The sequence below is a fragment of the Orussus abietinus genome, unplaced genomic scaffold (assembly GCF_000612105.2).
Source record: "Orussus abietinus isolate OABI.00-Male unplaced genomic scaffold, Oabi_2.0 scaffold964, whole genome shotgun sequence".
Taxonomy (NCBI): domain Eukaryota; kingdom Metazoa; phylum Arthropoda; class Insecta; order Hymenoptera; family Orussidae; genus Orussus; species Orussus abietinus.
In genome coordinates, this window is record NW_019395110.1 from 1 (window position 1) to 15,210 (window position 15,210).

The window sequence follows — 15,210 nt, forward strand, 5'->3', positions numbered from 1 at the left end:
AAAATGTAGGATATTCGTTAAATATATAGAAAATATAGAAGAAATATTTTGTGCTACTAGGGTCCCTTCGTAAGCTTTAGCGAAATTTCGTGAAATTACGTTAAATGACGTTTCTTTTGCAGAAAATGTCAAGCCGAAGAAGCCGATCGACCTGCCTATACCTAAGGGCGTCGACGAGGACCTCGACGAGGACGAGGACGACTTGGACGACGAGGATGACCTCGACGGAGAGGCTGACGAAGAGGACGACTCGGATGCCGAGCTGGAGGATGTTCTGAGCGATCAGCCTGATGAAGAGGAGAGCGATGAAGAGTATCTGGACGATTATGATACTACCACTAGGTCGGTGGAGTTAGACACGAGTTAGGACCTAATTCGGTTAGACTTGAAATCGTTTATTAGGGAGTTAAACCCAAGTGGGATTTATTGCTCTACAAATCAAGATAAATTGAGAGGATGAAGTAATCCAGGGAGGAATCTCTGCTCGGAAAGGGACGAAACGATAAGGACAGGACTACATCTCATGGCAGGACCTAGAAATGCTCTTAGAAAATCGATGAGATGCGTGCTTTGGCTAACAATAGTCATGGGATGTATTTGTTACACATTAGACTCGGTGCTATTGCTTCAAATTGATCCAAGTGGCCTTTTAAGGTGAAGTGAAACCCCTTCAAATCAATGGATTCGAATACAACACTTTTTTTTAAGGGTATTAGACCGAACTCTCCGAAACTTTGGCACATCACTCCTGATCATCTAAGAATTGTCCTGGCACGTTCAAAATTTGCATTTTTTAACAAAATTTTTTTACTCAGCCCAGACCAGAACCAAAATGGCGTCGAGCTTTCATATTTCGATCAATATACAATTATCGAAGACTCTGATATGAGAATCGAAAGGGTCAGGACAATTTTACGACTATTTAGAACACTTTGGTAATCGATAAACTCGCATTTGAACGGGATAAAAGCAAAAAAAAAAGTGTTTTATGCGCTTCTAAGCTAAAACGATGAGAATACGAGGTTTCGGAGTGAAAATTTAATTGACCTGGAAATCACAGATGGCGCAGGGGGTCCCTCTACAGTCAATTAGGGTCCCAGAAAGCACGAATCCAGAGGATTTCTGGAGTTTTTGTTCTATTTCTTGATATTTATTGTACGAAAACGACAAGTGGAGTATGCCATTTGGTACAATACCCAATATATTCGACCCAGCTGTCAATATAAAAATGACCTTCGGCAACGTAGGTATTTAGAAAAATCTTCTTTATCGACGTAGATCAAGTTCCTCGACGTGTTTCGCTTCACCTTAACGAGGGTAATTAATAATTTAAACATGGACTGTATGGAATAGTAGGAAGAGTCCGGTTTAGTTTCTTTCTGACTGGGAGATGATTAGGGGAGATAAATCGGGAATATTGGCGATCGCGGTGGAATCGATGTTTATTTATTTTGCTTTCGCACAGTCGACCGGCGACCACGGTTTCCTCGACGGAGAAGGCCAGACAGGAAGCAACCGCAATGCCACTTCCTGCGAGCTCGAGCACTCAGCAACCTTCTCAGCCGCAAGGCACCCCTGATCCTTACCTCACACATTTTGACCCCAGATCCGAGCATCAGAGCTACAAGCAGGCCCAAATGAGGCTGGAGGAAGTGCACAAGGAAAAGGTCACTAAGGTAAGTGGAAACATTAGAGAGATTCCTCATTCCCCCATCTAACAAGGAAGGTATCCCAGGTCGATCTCCCCGATTTCATTTCTTTTATAATATGTTATAGTAGACTGAAAACTAAGCGACACGTATTTTTTTTTTATCTGCCATTAAGCACTTTAAGGGGGTGAAACCACCATCCAAAGTAAGGCATGTCAAGGGGCGATTTTCCAGTTTCACCCACAAGAACATAATATTTTTTAACCAATCCACCTGGAAAAGCTTACTCGTAACGAGAAATGAAAAATATAATTTTCTCAATTAAAAGAAGAAAAGAATTAAGGGGTGAGCGTTCGGGGGTAGTTGCCCCGGCCAATATTTCTTTTCGGGAAAATCCAAAGACACGTCGTATTTCCTTCGTGTTCATACAAAACATATATTTTTTTCAGATTTTTCCACTTGAATTTGACCACTTTTTTACATAAACTTATCATATGTAGGGGTGGCTCACCCCTTAATTTTTTTTTTTAATTGAGGAAATTATATTTTTCATTTCTGGTTATGAGAAAGTTTTTCCAGATGGATTGGTTAAACAATATTATGTTCTTGTGGGTGAAACTGGCAAATCGCCCCTTGACATGCCTTACTTTGGGTGGTGGTTTCACCCCCTTAAAGTGTTTAATGTCAGATTTTTTAACCAATCCACCTGGAAAAGCTTTCTCGTAACGAGAAATGAAAATTCTCAATTAAAAGAAGAAAAGAATTAAGGGGTGAGCGTTCGGGGGTAGTTGCCCCGGCCAATATTTCTTTTCATGAAGATCCAAAGACACGTCGTATTTTCTTCGTGTTCATACAAAACATATATTTTTTTCAGATTTTTCCACTTGAATTTGACCACTTCTTTGCATAAACTTAATCATGTTTAGGGGTGGCTCACCCCTTAATTTTTTTTTTTAATTGAGGAAATTATATTATTCATTTCTCGTTATGAGAAAGCTCTTCCAGATGGATTGGTTAAACAATATTATGTTCTTGTGGGTGAAACTGGCAAATCGCCCCTTGACATGCCCTACTTTGGGTGGTGGTTTCACCCCCTTAAAGTGTTTAATGGCAGATAAAAAAAAATACGTGTAGCTTACTTTTTAGTCTACTATAACATATTATAAAAGAAATGAAATCGGAGAGATCGACCTGGGATACCGCCCTTCTAAGTGGACCGAAGTATCCAACGAATGAGCACTTAACCCTTTCAGGGCTATGATCCCATAAGTGCGTCCGACGTTTGGTCGAATATTGCTTGTACGCCCGGATGAAATTCGCCCATACGTCAAAAGGGCTTAGCGCTGAAAGGGTTAAAGTCGGAGCGGCACAATATGCAAGTTCGTTAACGAGTTTGACTCAAAAAACAAGGAACCGCCAATCGACATTAAAAAGAGATTACCTATAACCCAGACAGAATAAAATATTCATAGAATATAGAAAAGAAGTTAGAAAATATTCCTCACGTATATTCGACTTCGGAATGTTATTTTAAGTTTACTTCACGATTATTATCGGACACTTCATTCGGTATCAGAAAACACGAGAGATTTTTCTAATATTTTCGTTCCGCTATTTCATTATGCGAGCAAAACGTATGATCTTGATTTTAAATATTTATAAAACGTTTACAATGCATTCGGCAGATAATATTTAAAAAATATTATGAAAACACATGGAGGTAATATTATATAAATATTACAGAGATAATATTCTAAAGTAACCGTTTTGCAAATATTTCAAATGTCTGGTAAACATTTACAAAATGTACGATATTCGTTAAATATATAGAAAATATAGGAGAAATATTTTGTGCTACTAGGGTTTCCTTTTTTCTTCGAGATAGCTCGGATTTATTGGCCATATCAGGGAGCGGTTAATGGAGTGTTCTTATCGGGGTAATTGGTTAGCCTCGGCTCATTCGATGGATATTTTACCGCAGGCGTGATAAGGGCACTGCGAACGACGCAGGAGGTCGGTAGTCGAAATCTGTGTGCTACAACGGTTTCAGGTGATGAAGGACTGGAGCGATCTCGAAGAGAGGTACCAGGACATCCGAGCGAAGGACCCAGTGGCTGCGGATGCCTTCAAGAGATGGATGACGGCGAGATTTCAGGAAACCGTGGCCGCCCTGGAGGCCAGCGGAGCGGCCGAGAAGCACCAGCTGAGCGCGATGCACCAGCAGCGAGTCCAAGTAGGTTGTTCTGCCCGGCTAGTTTGTCGAGCAGTTGTATCGAATCCCGATTGTTTTTGCAAGTAGATTTGCAAAATGGGATATTCGTACAACTGCTCGCGTGATTAAGGAACGTATCCGAATGAAGTGAGACTTGTCGCGACCAAAAGAAACTTAAATTTATTATAATATTAAATTTACGAATGACTTATTGAATTTTGTCTGACTTATTGAATTTTGTCTGACTTATTGAATTTTATCTGACTTATTGAATTTTGTCTGACTTATTTAATTTTGTCTGACTTATTAAATTTTGGCTAGTTTGTCGGGCAGTCGTTGTATGAATCCCGATTGTTTTATGTCTTAAACGCACAATGTGAACAACAACCGTTCACGTTTGTAAAAATTACTAGTGCTACGTTATATTATACGGTTTTCAATGGAGTTCTTGCTTTTAAATTTTACAACTGCAATGGTCATTTTTACCCGTGCCTTTATACGTGTAATTTATACTTTCCAATATTATACACGTACCACTGTCAGACGCAAATACAACAAAAATTTATTTACAAGAATTCCGCAGTGATACTACAATCGCCGAAAAAATTGTAATTACATCTACAGTAATTGTTGTTAAGGTTGCAACGATACATTGACCGGCGAGCATATGTACTGACTACAATATCATTTTTCTGCGTGTGGTTCCCTTTGGAAAAAGCCGTAACGAGTGATCTGTTCTCTCCTACAGGAAGCAGTCAAGCAGAGGAACGAGGAAGCCATGTCGTGCTATACGGCCGCTTTGAACGAGACGCCGCCAAATGTAGGTGAAAGAGTTCCATCCTAGCAAAGAAACCATCAGCGGGACATTTCGCAAGTTCTGGGCGCGCCTAACGATCTCATTGTTGCCCCGCAGTTGCACCGCATTCAGAAGTGCCTGCAGAAGCTGCTCAGGGCCCTCCACAAGGACCGACACCACACGATTGCACATTACAAGCATCTGTTGGACAGCAGCCTAGAACAGGCACAGCGAGAGAAGCCAGCGACGTTGGAGCACTTGGCCGAGATCGACCGAATCACCAACCAGAGCCTCCTGATGCTGGAGCGGTAATTTCCCCTGGGTGTACCGGGTTTACTCCCTCATCTGGAACCCCGTCGACGTAAACGATAATCCTGGTCGTCACGTTTTGCGCCTAGGTACCCGGAAATGAGCGCCAAGATCGGCAGACTTATGGACGATTACGTGCTGGCGTTGAGGAGCAAAGATGAGACCCCTGGTCTGCTCTTGGCGATGACTCGCGAGGCCGAGGCTGCTATTCTCGACAAGTACCAAGCTGACGTGGCTAGCAAGCAGCAAGGTAGCTTGGTACCCCTAAAATAATGCCCCGTGGCTGTCGATTCGCGTTTTGACCGCGGATTTCTCCTTCGCAGAAAAGGAACATCAGAAGCAGCTGGAACGAGAGCGCAAGGAGCAGAGGAAAGCCGAACGCGGGGAGCTGCGCACGGAACAGGAACAACACGAGGATAGCAATCCTGTTGTGGAGAAAAAGGATGTTCCACCTCAATCGGAGCAGCCTGCAGCTGCAGCCGCGATGCACAACGAGGGAATAGTTAGAGCGGCACATAGTATGACTCATGATATGTCGCACGCGGAACCGGTAAGTTTCAGGTTTTCAGAGCAATCCGGGATTATGTATCGGACGCGATTATCGATGCGAGAGAGGAGCTCGACACATCCGCGGGTATTACCAGGCTTTAATGATAAAACAACTGCGCCGATTTCTCGATCTTCGGTGCCCGTATCCATGTTCAGTGGCGGACATCAATGCCTACCCTGCAGATACGGCATCGCCTGTGCAGGATGGGAGGGCATTGATGTCTCCCAGTGTACGTCGGGATATAAGTTGCCGATATAATTATTCAAGTTAATTGTAAATTATTAGATAAATGTACATTCGGTTCGGGGAAGAGTTCCATGAACGGCTTGACTTGGTGAAATAATTTGTCGACGCTACGGAAAGGCGGCATTGTATAATGGCGGACATGAATGCCTACCTTGCAGATACGGCATCGCCTGTGCAGGATGGGAGGGCATTGATGTCTCCCAGTGTACGTCGGGATATAAGTTGCCGATATAATCATTCAAGTTAATTGTAAATTATTTGATTAGTGTACATTCGGTTCGGGGAAGAGTTCCATGAACGGCTTGGCTTGGTGAAATAATTTTTCGACGCTACGAAAAGGCGGCATTGTACAATGGCGGACATGAATGCCTACCCTGCAGATATCAGTTATAACCGTATTGTTATGTATCACTCTAAAAGGCATCGATATCGAATATAGATGCCAAGTGTCTAATTTTTTATATATTTTCGATACCTCGGAATTAATGCCAGACAATTGAATTATTGCAATATTATCAATAAGCATCGTATCACTCCCATCACTAATCTTGATATCCTAGTTAAGTGTAATACGTGTCAATTAATTCTGGACTTGACTGGTATTTGTTATATATCTTTATGTATGGCGATATGATCGAGTAAATGAATTCCCAGGGCTACTCCGTTAGACGAGAGGTCTATCACAGGGAAAGCCGATCGGTTTACTTCACGCTGGCTTTTGCTGGGATCGCTTTGATGGCAGCCGCGGTCGTGGGAGTTGCGGTCTTCAAAAGACGCAGTGCCAGGAGCCCTCACAGCCAGGTAAATTTTAACAACAATGCATCCCCAGTGAACACTGTTATGTAACTATTGGGTAAATGTTACGTTTTCGAAACTAAGATGTTATGCAGCATAAAAGTAACATGGAAGTTAGATGTTAGATATTATTTCCCACTCGGTAAGGTAACATGTTATGTAACACGTTATATCAATGTTAGAATTTGAATTTTGGCTAGTTTGTCGGACAGTTGTTCGAAGAATCCCGATTGTTTTTGCAAGTAGATTTGCAAAATGGGATATTCGTACAACTGCTCGCGTGATTAAGGAACGTACCTGAATGAAGTAAGACTTGTCGCGAACAAAAGAAACTTGAATGTATTATAATATTAAATTTACGAATGACGTATTGAATTTTATCTGACTTATTGAATTTTGTCTGACTTATTGAATTTTATCTGACTTATTGAATTTTGTCTGACTTATTGAATTTTATCTGACTTATTGAATTTTATCTNATATTAAATGACAAATCAGACATTCAATGAAATTATGTAATATCAGGACAATAACATAATGCAAGATGAGAGTAACAATGTTATGCTACATTTATATAAATATGATACAAACAAATGTTATGAAACCTGTTAGCTCCATGTTACATAACTGTTAGGTTATTACCTTGTAACAAACGTTATGTTATTTGTTAGTTTTAAGTTACATAACCGTTATGTTTGGTGTTAAGTGGGTAATCATTTCGATAAAATCATTCTCGCTAAAAGTGTCAAAACCTTCTCCGCAGATGTTATGTGCCAGCGCAATGATTTCTGATGATAACGTGGACGTGTTATCGGTTACATTCCTATTAATGACCCCCGATATTAATATACCGCAAAAAAAAAATCGCATAAAAAATACCGCACAAAAACAGATTTGACTGTATATTATATTTAATGGTGGAAAGGAAGGAATTTGAAAATTGGGAATTGTTCCAGGGCTTCATCGAGGTCGACCAGGCGGCCACCCCCGAAGAGCGACACGTAGCCAACATGCAGATAAATGGCTACGAGAACCCCACCTACAAATACTTCGAGGTCAAGGAATAACTTGGCCGGCGTGCGTCGTAAACCTTAGTTTACAATCTGGTCTCATTGTTTTTCTCCGATACTCCTTTCGAGAATCTCAGCGTTTCGTTAATACCGGACGGCTAGCATCCGAGAATGAGATGGCGGGGGAGAGGTACTTCCGAAGAGGAACAATCGCGTGAAATTCCCGCACTAGGGTCGGATATCCGGGACCTTCGCCCGTCACCGAGGGTTCGTTAATGGGAGTTCCCGAAGATCCGTATTAAGGGCACCAGGAAGCGGAACTTCGAAATAGGGTGACCTTCGGAGGAGAACATTCGTGGCGGTGTGTCATATCTTTTTCCGATTCTCCCTTCGCGCCCCATCTATACCGTGGGAAGAGGAATCGGATGACTGATTATACGAAGTCGTAAATTTAGAGAGGGAGTCCACGTGCCACACGGGAGAATCGCAGCGCGTGTCTTTGGGAGGACCTTGCATCGTTTCCTCCGTTAAATCGTGGATGTAACGTCTTATTTCTTCTCCTCTCTTGTTCCCTTTCGGTTGTACTTAAGTTCGGGACAAAGGTACCGGAAGGAGAAGCTGCTGAACGAGGAAGAACCGGTAATACCCGGGGACTCCCTAGGGTCCTTCGACGGCAGCTTCTCGATTCCTGGCACCTTTTCCCTTCTAGAGACAGAGCAGCTTTCTTAACTTCTTAGTCTCGTGAGATGCGGTAGCAGCTTCCAGCAGGTAACAAAGGATATTACCAGATGAGAGATATTTATTACCGATATACCTCGCTAATTGACGAGGGTACTCTAAAGATATCACAGAACGTCCGTCGATGCATACCGAATTCCCGATGCAACCACTAGCTTTCGTTTCGTCCTCGGTTTGGATTTCGATTCCTCCACTGCCTGGTTTCCGCGGTAACCTTTCAGTACTTAAACGTCTAATTAGGCGAGAGAGAGTAACCTAATACTTAAGAGACTAAATCACTAATCTATTTAAAGTTAACGGAACGACGGAAGGGGAATTCATTTGTATCATTCCAAGCGCAAATACCTGGAAACTGAGCCCATCGTTTTGTTCGAGGTGTTGTCGGGACGGAAGCATGGAGAATGTTCGGGAGCCTCGTTCGACCTCGACGAAACCGAGACCTAGGGTCCCATCGGAAGAAGTCACGCCGAGGCTCTCGAATAAGAGGAACAGATAACCAGGAAAAGGAGTTCTTTCGAATGGCAGCGATACCTCTTACCTAGCGTCGAATATTTGCCGGCCGTTAACCAGGGCACGGATGAGTAATTTCGTTTTTCTTTTCTAAACAAAAGGATCGTTCATACAATAACTATCTTAGGATATTATTAATGATACATGATGATAATATATTACACGTTTAATGCTTATATATTTGTATATGATCGAGATGGTAGAGGCGCGCACTTTGGCCAGGGTCGCGTGGAGAGGCGTTCTCTTTCGTTCTCGTCTCCGGAGCCGCGTACATCGTCCGAGGATCCGAGGATCCTTATCCTTTGGGACGATCCAAGGATCTGCCCGACACTTATTCGCAATCCCGAGACTCCGGCTCCTCGAGGAAGGTCCCAATTAAATGGACATTGCTCGCGCCCCGTTGCTTCAACCATTCCTTCGATTCTGTACTTATTAACCCTTAACACTCTGATTTTTAATTGGGGATGTCGACCGGCAACTCCAACTTATTCTCGTCATACTTCGACTTGCAAGTTTTTAAGTGTCAGTGCTTGAGAGGCACACTTGGAGCGTTAAGGGTTAATTCCTTATCCAAAATTTCCCTTGGAAAGTTTCGCAGCAGCCATGTTAATTCAGCAATTATGGATCATTTGCGTTAAGTTGTGAATATCGACCGGCAAGTCCAACTTATTCTGATCATACTTCGACGTGCAAGTCGATCGGATTAGTGGTGCTTGAGAGGCACACTTTGAGTAGAACGCCGCACATCGGTGGCGCTTGAAAGTACTTGGAGCGTTAAGAATTAACACTAACCGTATCGCAGCAGCCATGTTAATTCAGCAATTATGGATTATTTGCGTTAAGTTGTGAATATCGACCGGCAAGTCCAACTTATTCTGATCATACTTCGACGTGCAAGTCGATCGGATTAGTGGTGCTTGAGAGGCACACTTTGAGTAGAACGCCGCACATCGGTGGCGCTTGAAAGTACTTGGAGCGTTAAGAATTAACACTAACCGTACCAGGGCCGGACAAATGATAGGTTTCAAAGTTTCAATTAATATGGTACATTCGTCATTATTCCTCTTTTTTTTTGTTTGATTTGCAAGCTGATCGTATCGGTGGTACTTGAGGGGCATACTTGGAGTAGAACGCCGCACATCGGTGGTGCTTGAAAGTACTTGGAGCGTTAAGGGTTAACCGTACCACTAACCGTACCGGGGCTGGTCAAATGATCGGTTTCAAAGTTTCATTTAAAATTGTACATTCGTCATTATTCTTCTTTTTTTTTGTTCGACTTGCAAGCCGGTCGCATCGGTGGTACTTGAGAGGGACAATTGGAGTAGAACGCCGCACATCGGTGGTGCTTGAAAGTACTTGGAGCGTTAAGGCTTAATTCCCTATCGAACATTTCTCTTGGGAAGTTTCTCAGCAGCCATGTTAATTCAGCAATTAAGGATTATTTACGTTAAGTTGTGAATATCGACCGGCAACTCTAACTTATTCTCGCCCTACTTCGACTTGCAAGTCGGTCGGATCGGTGGTGCTTGAGAGGCACATTTAGAGCGTTAAGGATTAATTCCCTATCGAAAATCACCCTTGGAAAGTTTCGCAGCAGCCATGTTAATTCAGCAACTAAGAATTATTTGCGTTAAGTGCGTATAAAAAAAGATGGCCGCTACTTGGGCTCCCACGTGCCCCAACAATGGTCATCTATCAACAAGCTCTGCGCCAGGTATCGCAAATTTGTCCGGGCTAATTTCGGCAATTAAAGGACGAAGAGGAGGATTCGAATAAATGTCGGCCGTTCTTTGGATGCACTCGAGTGCATCTAGGGCAGTCGAGCATACGTGCACCCTGTACATTATCCGGAGACTAGCCGCTCAGTGGACGGATGCGAGTGACACGGACGATGCGACGCGTCGCACCGACTCCGACGCGTCCCGTTCTATATCGATGCAATAAATATTCTCTGTCCGATGAATTTTTTAAATCGTTCAGCACATACTCAAGAGTCTCACCGAGCATTCTCACGCTCCATTGAAAGCGTTTTCCCCACTGGGGTGCACCGCAATCATATCGTAATCGGCGCGCGATAGGGGGCAGTAAGAAGGGCCCTAGTGAACCAGGGTACCCGGGTTTTCCTCTGGGTCCTTTCCACATATAGGTGCGGGAGGTTGCTTCAAATCGAGTCGAATGATTTTAATTAAAAATCACGGTGGAGAGACGATATCGAGAGGCAGCTGTAGGAGCGCAAGGACCCTAGTAGCATAGAATAATTTCTAAATATTTCTTTTCTAATCTTTGCTAAATATCTCAAGCGACAGATTTTTTAACATTTCTTGTAGATTTCATTCGAAGATATTTGAAATATTTCTTGAAAATCTCAATGACATATACACTTTCAATAATTTATAAACAGATAGAGAAATAGTTTTAACTTATTAACATAATAAAAATACATTTTTTACTTCTATTACTATTTAGAAATTTGTCTAATATTTTCGTTCCGCTATTTCATTACGGGAGCAAAACCTGTGATTTTGATCTTAAATATTTTTAAAACATTTACAATATATTCGGCAGATAGTATTTAAAAAATACTTGAATCAAAATAAAACGAATCATTTTGTATATCTGGTAGAAAAATATTATGAAAACACACGGAGCTAATATTATATAAATATTATAGTGATAATCTAAAGTAAACATTTGGCAAATATTTCAAATGTCCGGTAAATATTAACAAAATGTAGGATATTCGTTAAATATATAGAAAAATATAAGAAATATTTTGTGCTACTAGGGGAAGATGGCGACCCTTGCATCTTTTTAAAATGCGTTATCCATTGCGATAACGTTTACAATACGTCCATGTTTTAATAAATTATTGGGTTTAGCTAGGGTGGCGAATGCGACTCGGTGTTCCCCCAGTGGAGGACGTTATCGATGGTGACCCTGGGGAAAAAAAGACGTCCCTACGCACCCTCAGGGACGAATTGCTTTTTGGGACGCGGCGCAGCAGCCGAGGGCCGGATTCCTAAACGTTGGCGTGGCTGTTTTATTTAAATAAACGACAAAGCTCTCGGCGCAATGGACAATTCTCGTCTGACGCAACTCCGGTGGAAGGTTGCGAGTCCGTCGATATATATATATATACACGGTCGAACACACACGCGTACACACCTACACGCCGTAACACGTACCGCTAAATGTTAAAAATATTATTTTAGATATGTTAAGACGATAGCAATTACCACGTGAGTGTACTATGACGAGATACAGCAGGATAGCATCAATACATTAACGATAATGATATATATAAATATAAATTATATATATATTAAATTAATTATATATACGCATATGTTTGTACGTGCTTGCGTGTATGTATACAGGTATGCGTATATATACATGAATATATATATATATATATATATTATGTACGTATAGCGTTTAGCCATTAAAATATTGACATGTCGCATGTGAAACCGGACTTGGCCTCGGCTCGCACTTTTTCCGCGAGGATCTCGCCGGACCTTTTCGTGCTCCAGGAAATTATTTTCTTATCGTCGTTATCTTAACCGTCCGCGCGTTGCGCCAATCTTTATCGCGCTTTTCCGAGGAGGAAGAACGAGTCGCCGTCGACGTGAAAAGCGGTATTTTCATTTCATCGGTACTTCCGACGAATCGAGCTGGCGATGGGGTTAGCACTTTCAGCGGGATGTATGTTAAAGGGCGGGGTAATTTTAATAATATTTTATGCAAATTTCGAGCCCTTGGATCCGTTTCGATCCAAGGATCCGTCTACACGTTAACGTGAATACGGAAAATTGATAAATTACATTTAAATGCCAGTCCCCCCGTTGAAGGATTTTATGTTAATTAAGTATATAGACAGCTACAAGTTAATAGGAATATTTGAAATTAATTTTAATAATATTTTATGCAAATTTTGATCCAAGGATCCGTCTACGCGTTAACGTAAATACGCAAAATTGGTTTTTTAAATAATTGGTCATTTAAATACCAATCCTCCCATTGAAGAATTTTATGTTAATTAAGTACATAAACAGCTACAAGTAAATTGGAACATTTGAAATTAATTTCAAATGCCCTGAATTCATTTTATGGGGATTTTACAGCTAGATTAAAACGGCGGGATGTAAGGATCTCTTCTTTCTAATGTCCTGCTGGAATTCCAGCCCGTCGTCGAAAGTTTCCACGGAAACGTAGAGAAATTAGTGATAATAATTAGAGGAAGAGGATGATGGAGGGTAATCCAGAAAAGTTATTAAAGCCAGTGAGGAAACGTAATTAAGTCCAGCTTCAGAGCTCGAATGTGCTTTCGGACGATTTCCCAGATTTAATTTCGATTTCGAGGAGGAACTCAAAGCGGGTCTGAACTCTTCGGCGGATTTCTCTCGTACCTGAGAGGATTCGGTGGTAATCAGTATTAGAGGTCGGGGGCACGTTGGTTCGATAAGGCGAAATGGTCGAATCTTTGAGAGCCTTCCGGAAAATTGCGAGCTGGCCTCGGGTCGTCCCCACATACCCCACGTACACTGGGAGACTTCAATGCCCTCCCATCCTGCACAGGCGATGTCGTACCTGCAGGGGAGGCATTCATGTCCACAATGTACACAGGGAGACATCAATGCCCTCCCATCCTGCACAGGCGATGTCGTACCTGCAGGGGAGGCATTCATGTCCCCCATTGTACACACCACACGTGAGCACACACACTCACTCATAAGTTTAAGAATTGATTTTTGTAAAGAGGTAATAAGTACATATTGAACTAACCGATCTAGCTTAAACGCCACGCGAGATGTGCGAGGGAGAGATTAATGAAACAAGAAAGATATACGTCCCTTAGTAGATGTCCAGACTAGGATACGCGGAGAGAATAAGTAATCGAATCGTAGACTTTATTTTTACAGTTTTTTCGGTGTGTCTCTCGACTCCTGACCTTTGCCGATATATAAATATAAATATAAATATAATTATAAATATATTCGATTGTACCGATTAGGCGAGTCAAACGATCGCCTCGCTTTCGCGCATGTAAAGGCCGAGTCAGGATCTAAATGTCCTTGAAGGCGACTTTTTTAGGATGAGCTAGAAACAAAAAAAAGGACGAGGAATAATTGTTCAATTAGACATTATTCCGCTTTAATAATGTCATTCCGGTCCACTTGGCAATCATTTTAACGCAAATTCCTACCGGAGGAGGAATCTCGCCTAAATTCGACAGGACCTTACACGGAGAAGAATACCGCAATTGCGCCCGCAAGCGTAGCAATTGCAGCAGCAATTAAAAATGTAATCGGCACTTTAGGTCCATCCCATTGCGGCTAACGATTATTAAGAATTGCCAGAAAATCCTAGCGGACTCATCGTCATCCTTTTTACACCTATTGTTACGTGTACAAACTCTTCGGGGCTACAGGTCCTAGATTTACATGCGATTGTTGTTACAATTGTCGCAGTTGCGGTCCTGACGGTCCTTTCTTTCTCTCCGTGTATCCTCGACTTTTGTATGGGTTAAACATTCGATGCAAAAAATATTGAAAATTTCCCGTTAAAGTTGAAAGACTTCGACGGCGAGCTTTTGTTCTCTTTTCTTTTTTTTTTTTCCGTATCCTGTGGTTCTCTGCGAAACTGTCGTCCTGTAACAGGAAACTGCGATCCCGACTCGCCTTATTAACTGTACTCGAGTCACACACGACCAGGGACCTGATTCTCGAGTTCATACGAATTTTTTTTCTCACATGAAGGATTTCGCGTTGTTAAGAAGTCAGGTAATTTGTCAAGAAGTCGGTACCCGAAATTGTCAATTTCGCACGCGGAAGTTGATCGAATGGACTCGAGAATAGGATCCCAGGGTCCTGATTCTCGAGTTCATGGAGAACTTTTCTTTCTTCCCTGGCGAATGTTGATCGGAAGAACTCGAAAATTGGGATCGAAGGATGTGCGAGGCTCGGTCCTCATTTCCGAAAGCGACGCGGCGCCCTTCCTGAATGTTATATATCCGACCAGCAAGCTCGAGGAGCGGATCTAAGGGAGAGAAATACGGGGACGATGATTCCTAGCGATCTTGTGACGGCACAATATTATAAATTAGGAGGGACTCGAGCAAAGGACAATACGCTTGACTCGACGTTAGGTCCGCGGACGGCGACGAAGGGGAGTAACGTACGGAGGAATTTATTTTCTTAGCCTCGCCGAGGATATCACGCGTCGTTCCACCGGAAGCGGCCTGTACAGCCGGGAAATTAGCCATTACGAGAGATGCAAAGACCTACGGGGGATTCGTGCAACCGGAAGAAGGAATTCCGAACGCCCTCGCGCCATTAGTGCAGCTGCCTTAGTACGCTGGGAGACATCAATGCCCGACCATCCTGCACAGGCGA

The 15,210-nt window shown here is 42.4% G+C and overlaps 1 protein-coding gene across 2 annotated transcripts; it reads left to right on the top strand.

Moving 5' to 3' along the window:
* Positions 1–122: 122 nt before the first annotated feature.
* Positions 123–8,991, top strand: LOC105700166 (amyloid-beta-like protein; the record flags this gene model as incomplete). Of its 2 annotated transcripts, none has more annotated exon segments than XM_023433650.1 (9): positions 123–342; positions 1,466–1,676; positions 3,700–3,882; positions 4,610–4,681; positions 4,775–4,965; positions 5,056–5,216; positions 5,290–5,516; positions 6,417–6,563; positions 7,514–8,991. In XM_023433650.1, coding segments are annotated over 9 exon segments (1,523 nt in total), but the record flags the coding sequence as incomplete, so codon positions are not given.
* Positions 8,992–15,210: the final 6,219 nt, after the last annotated feature.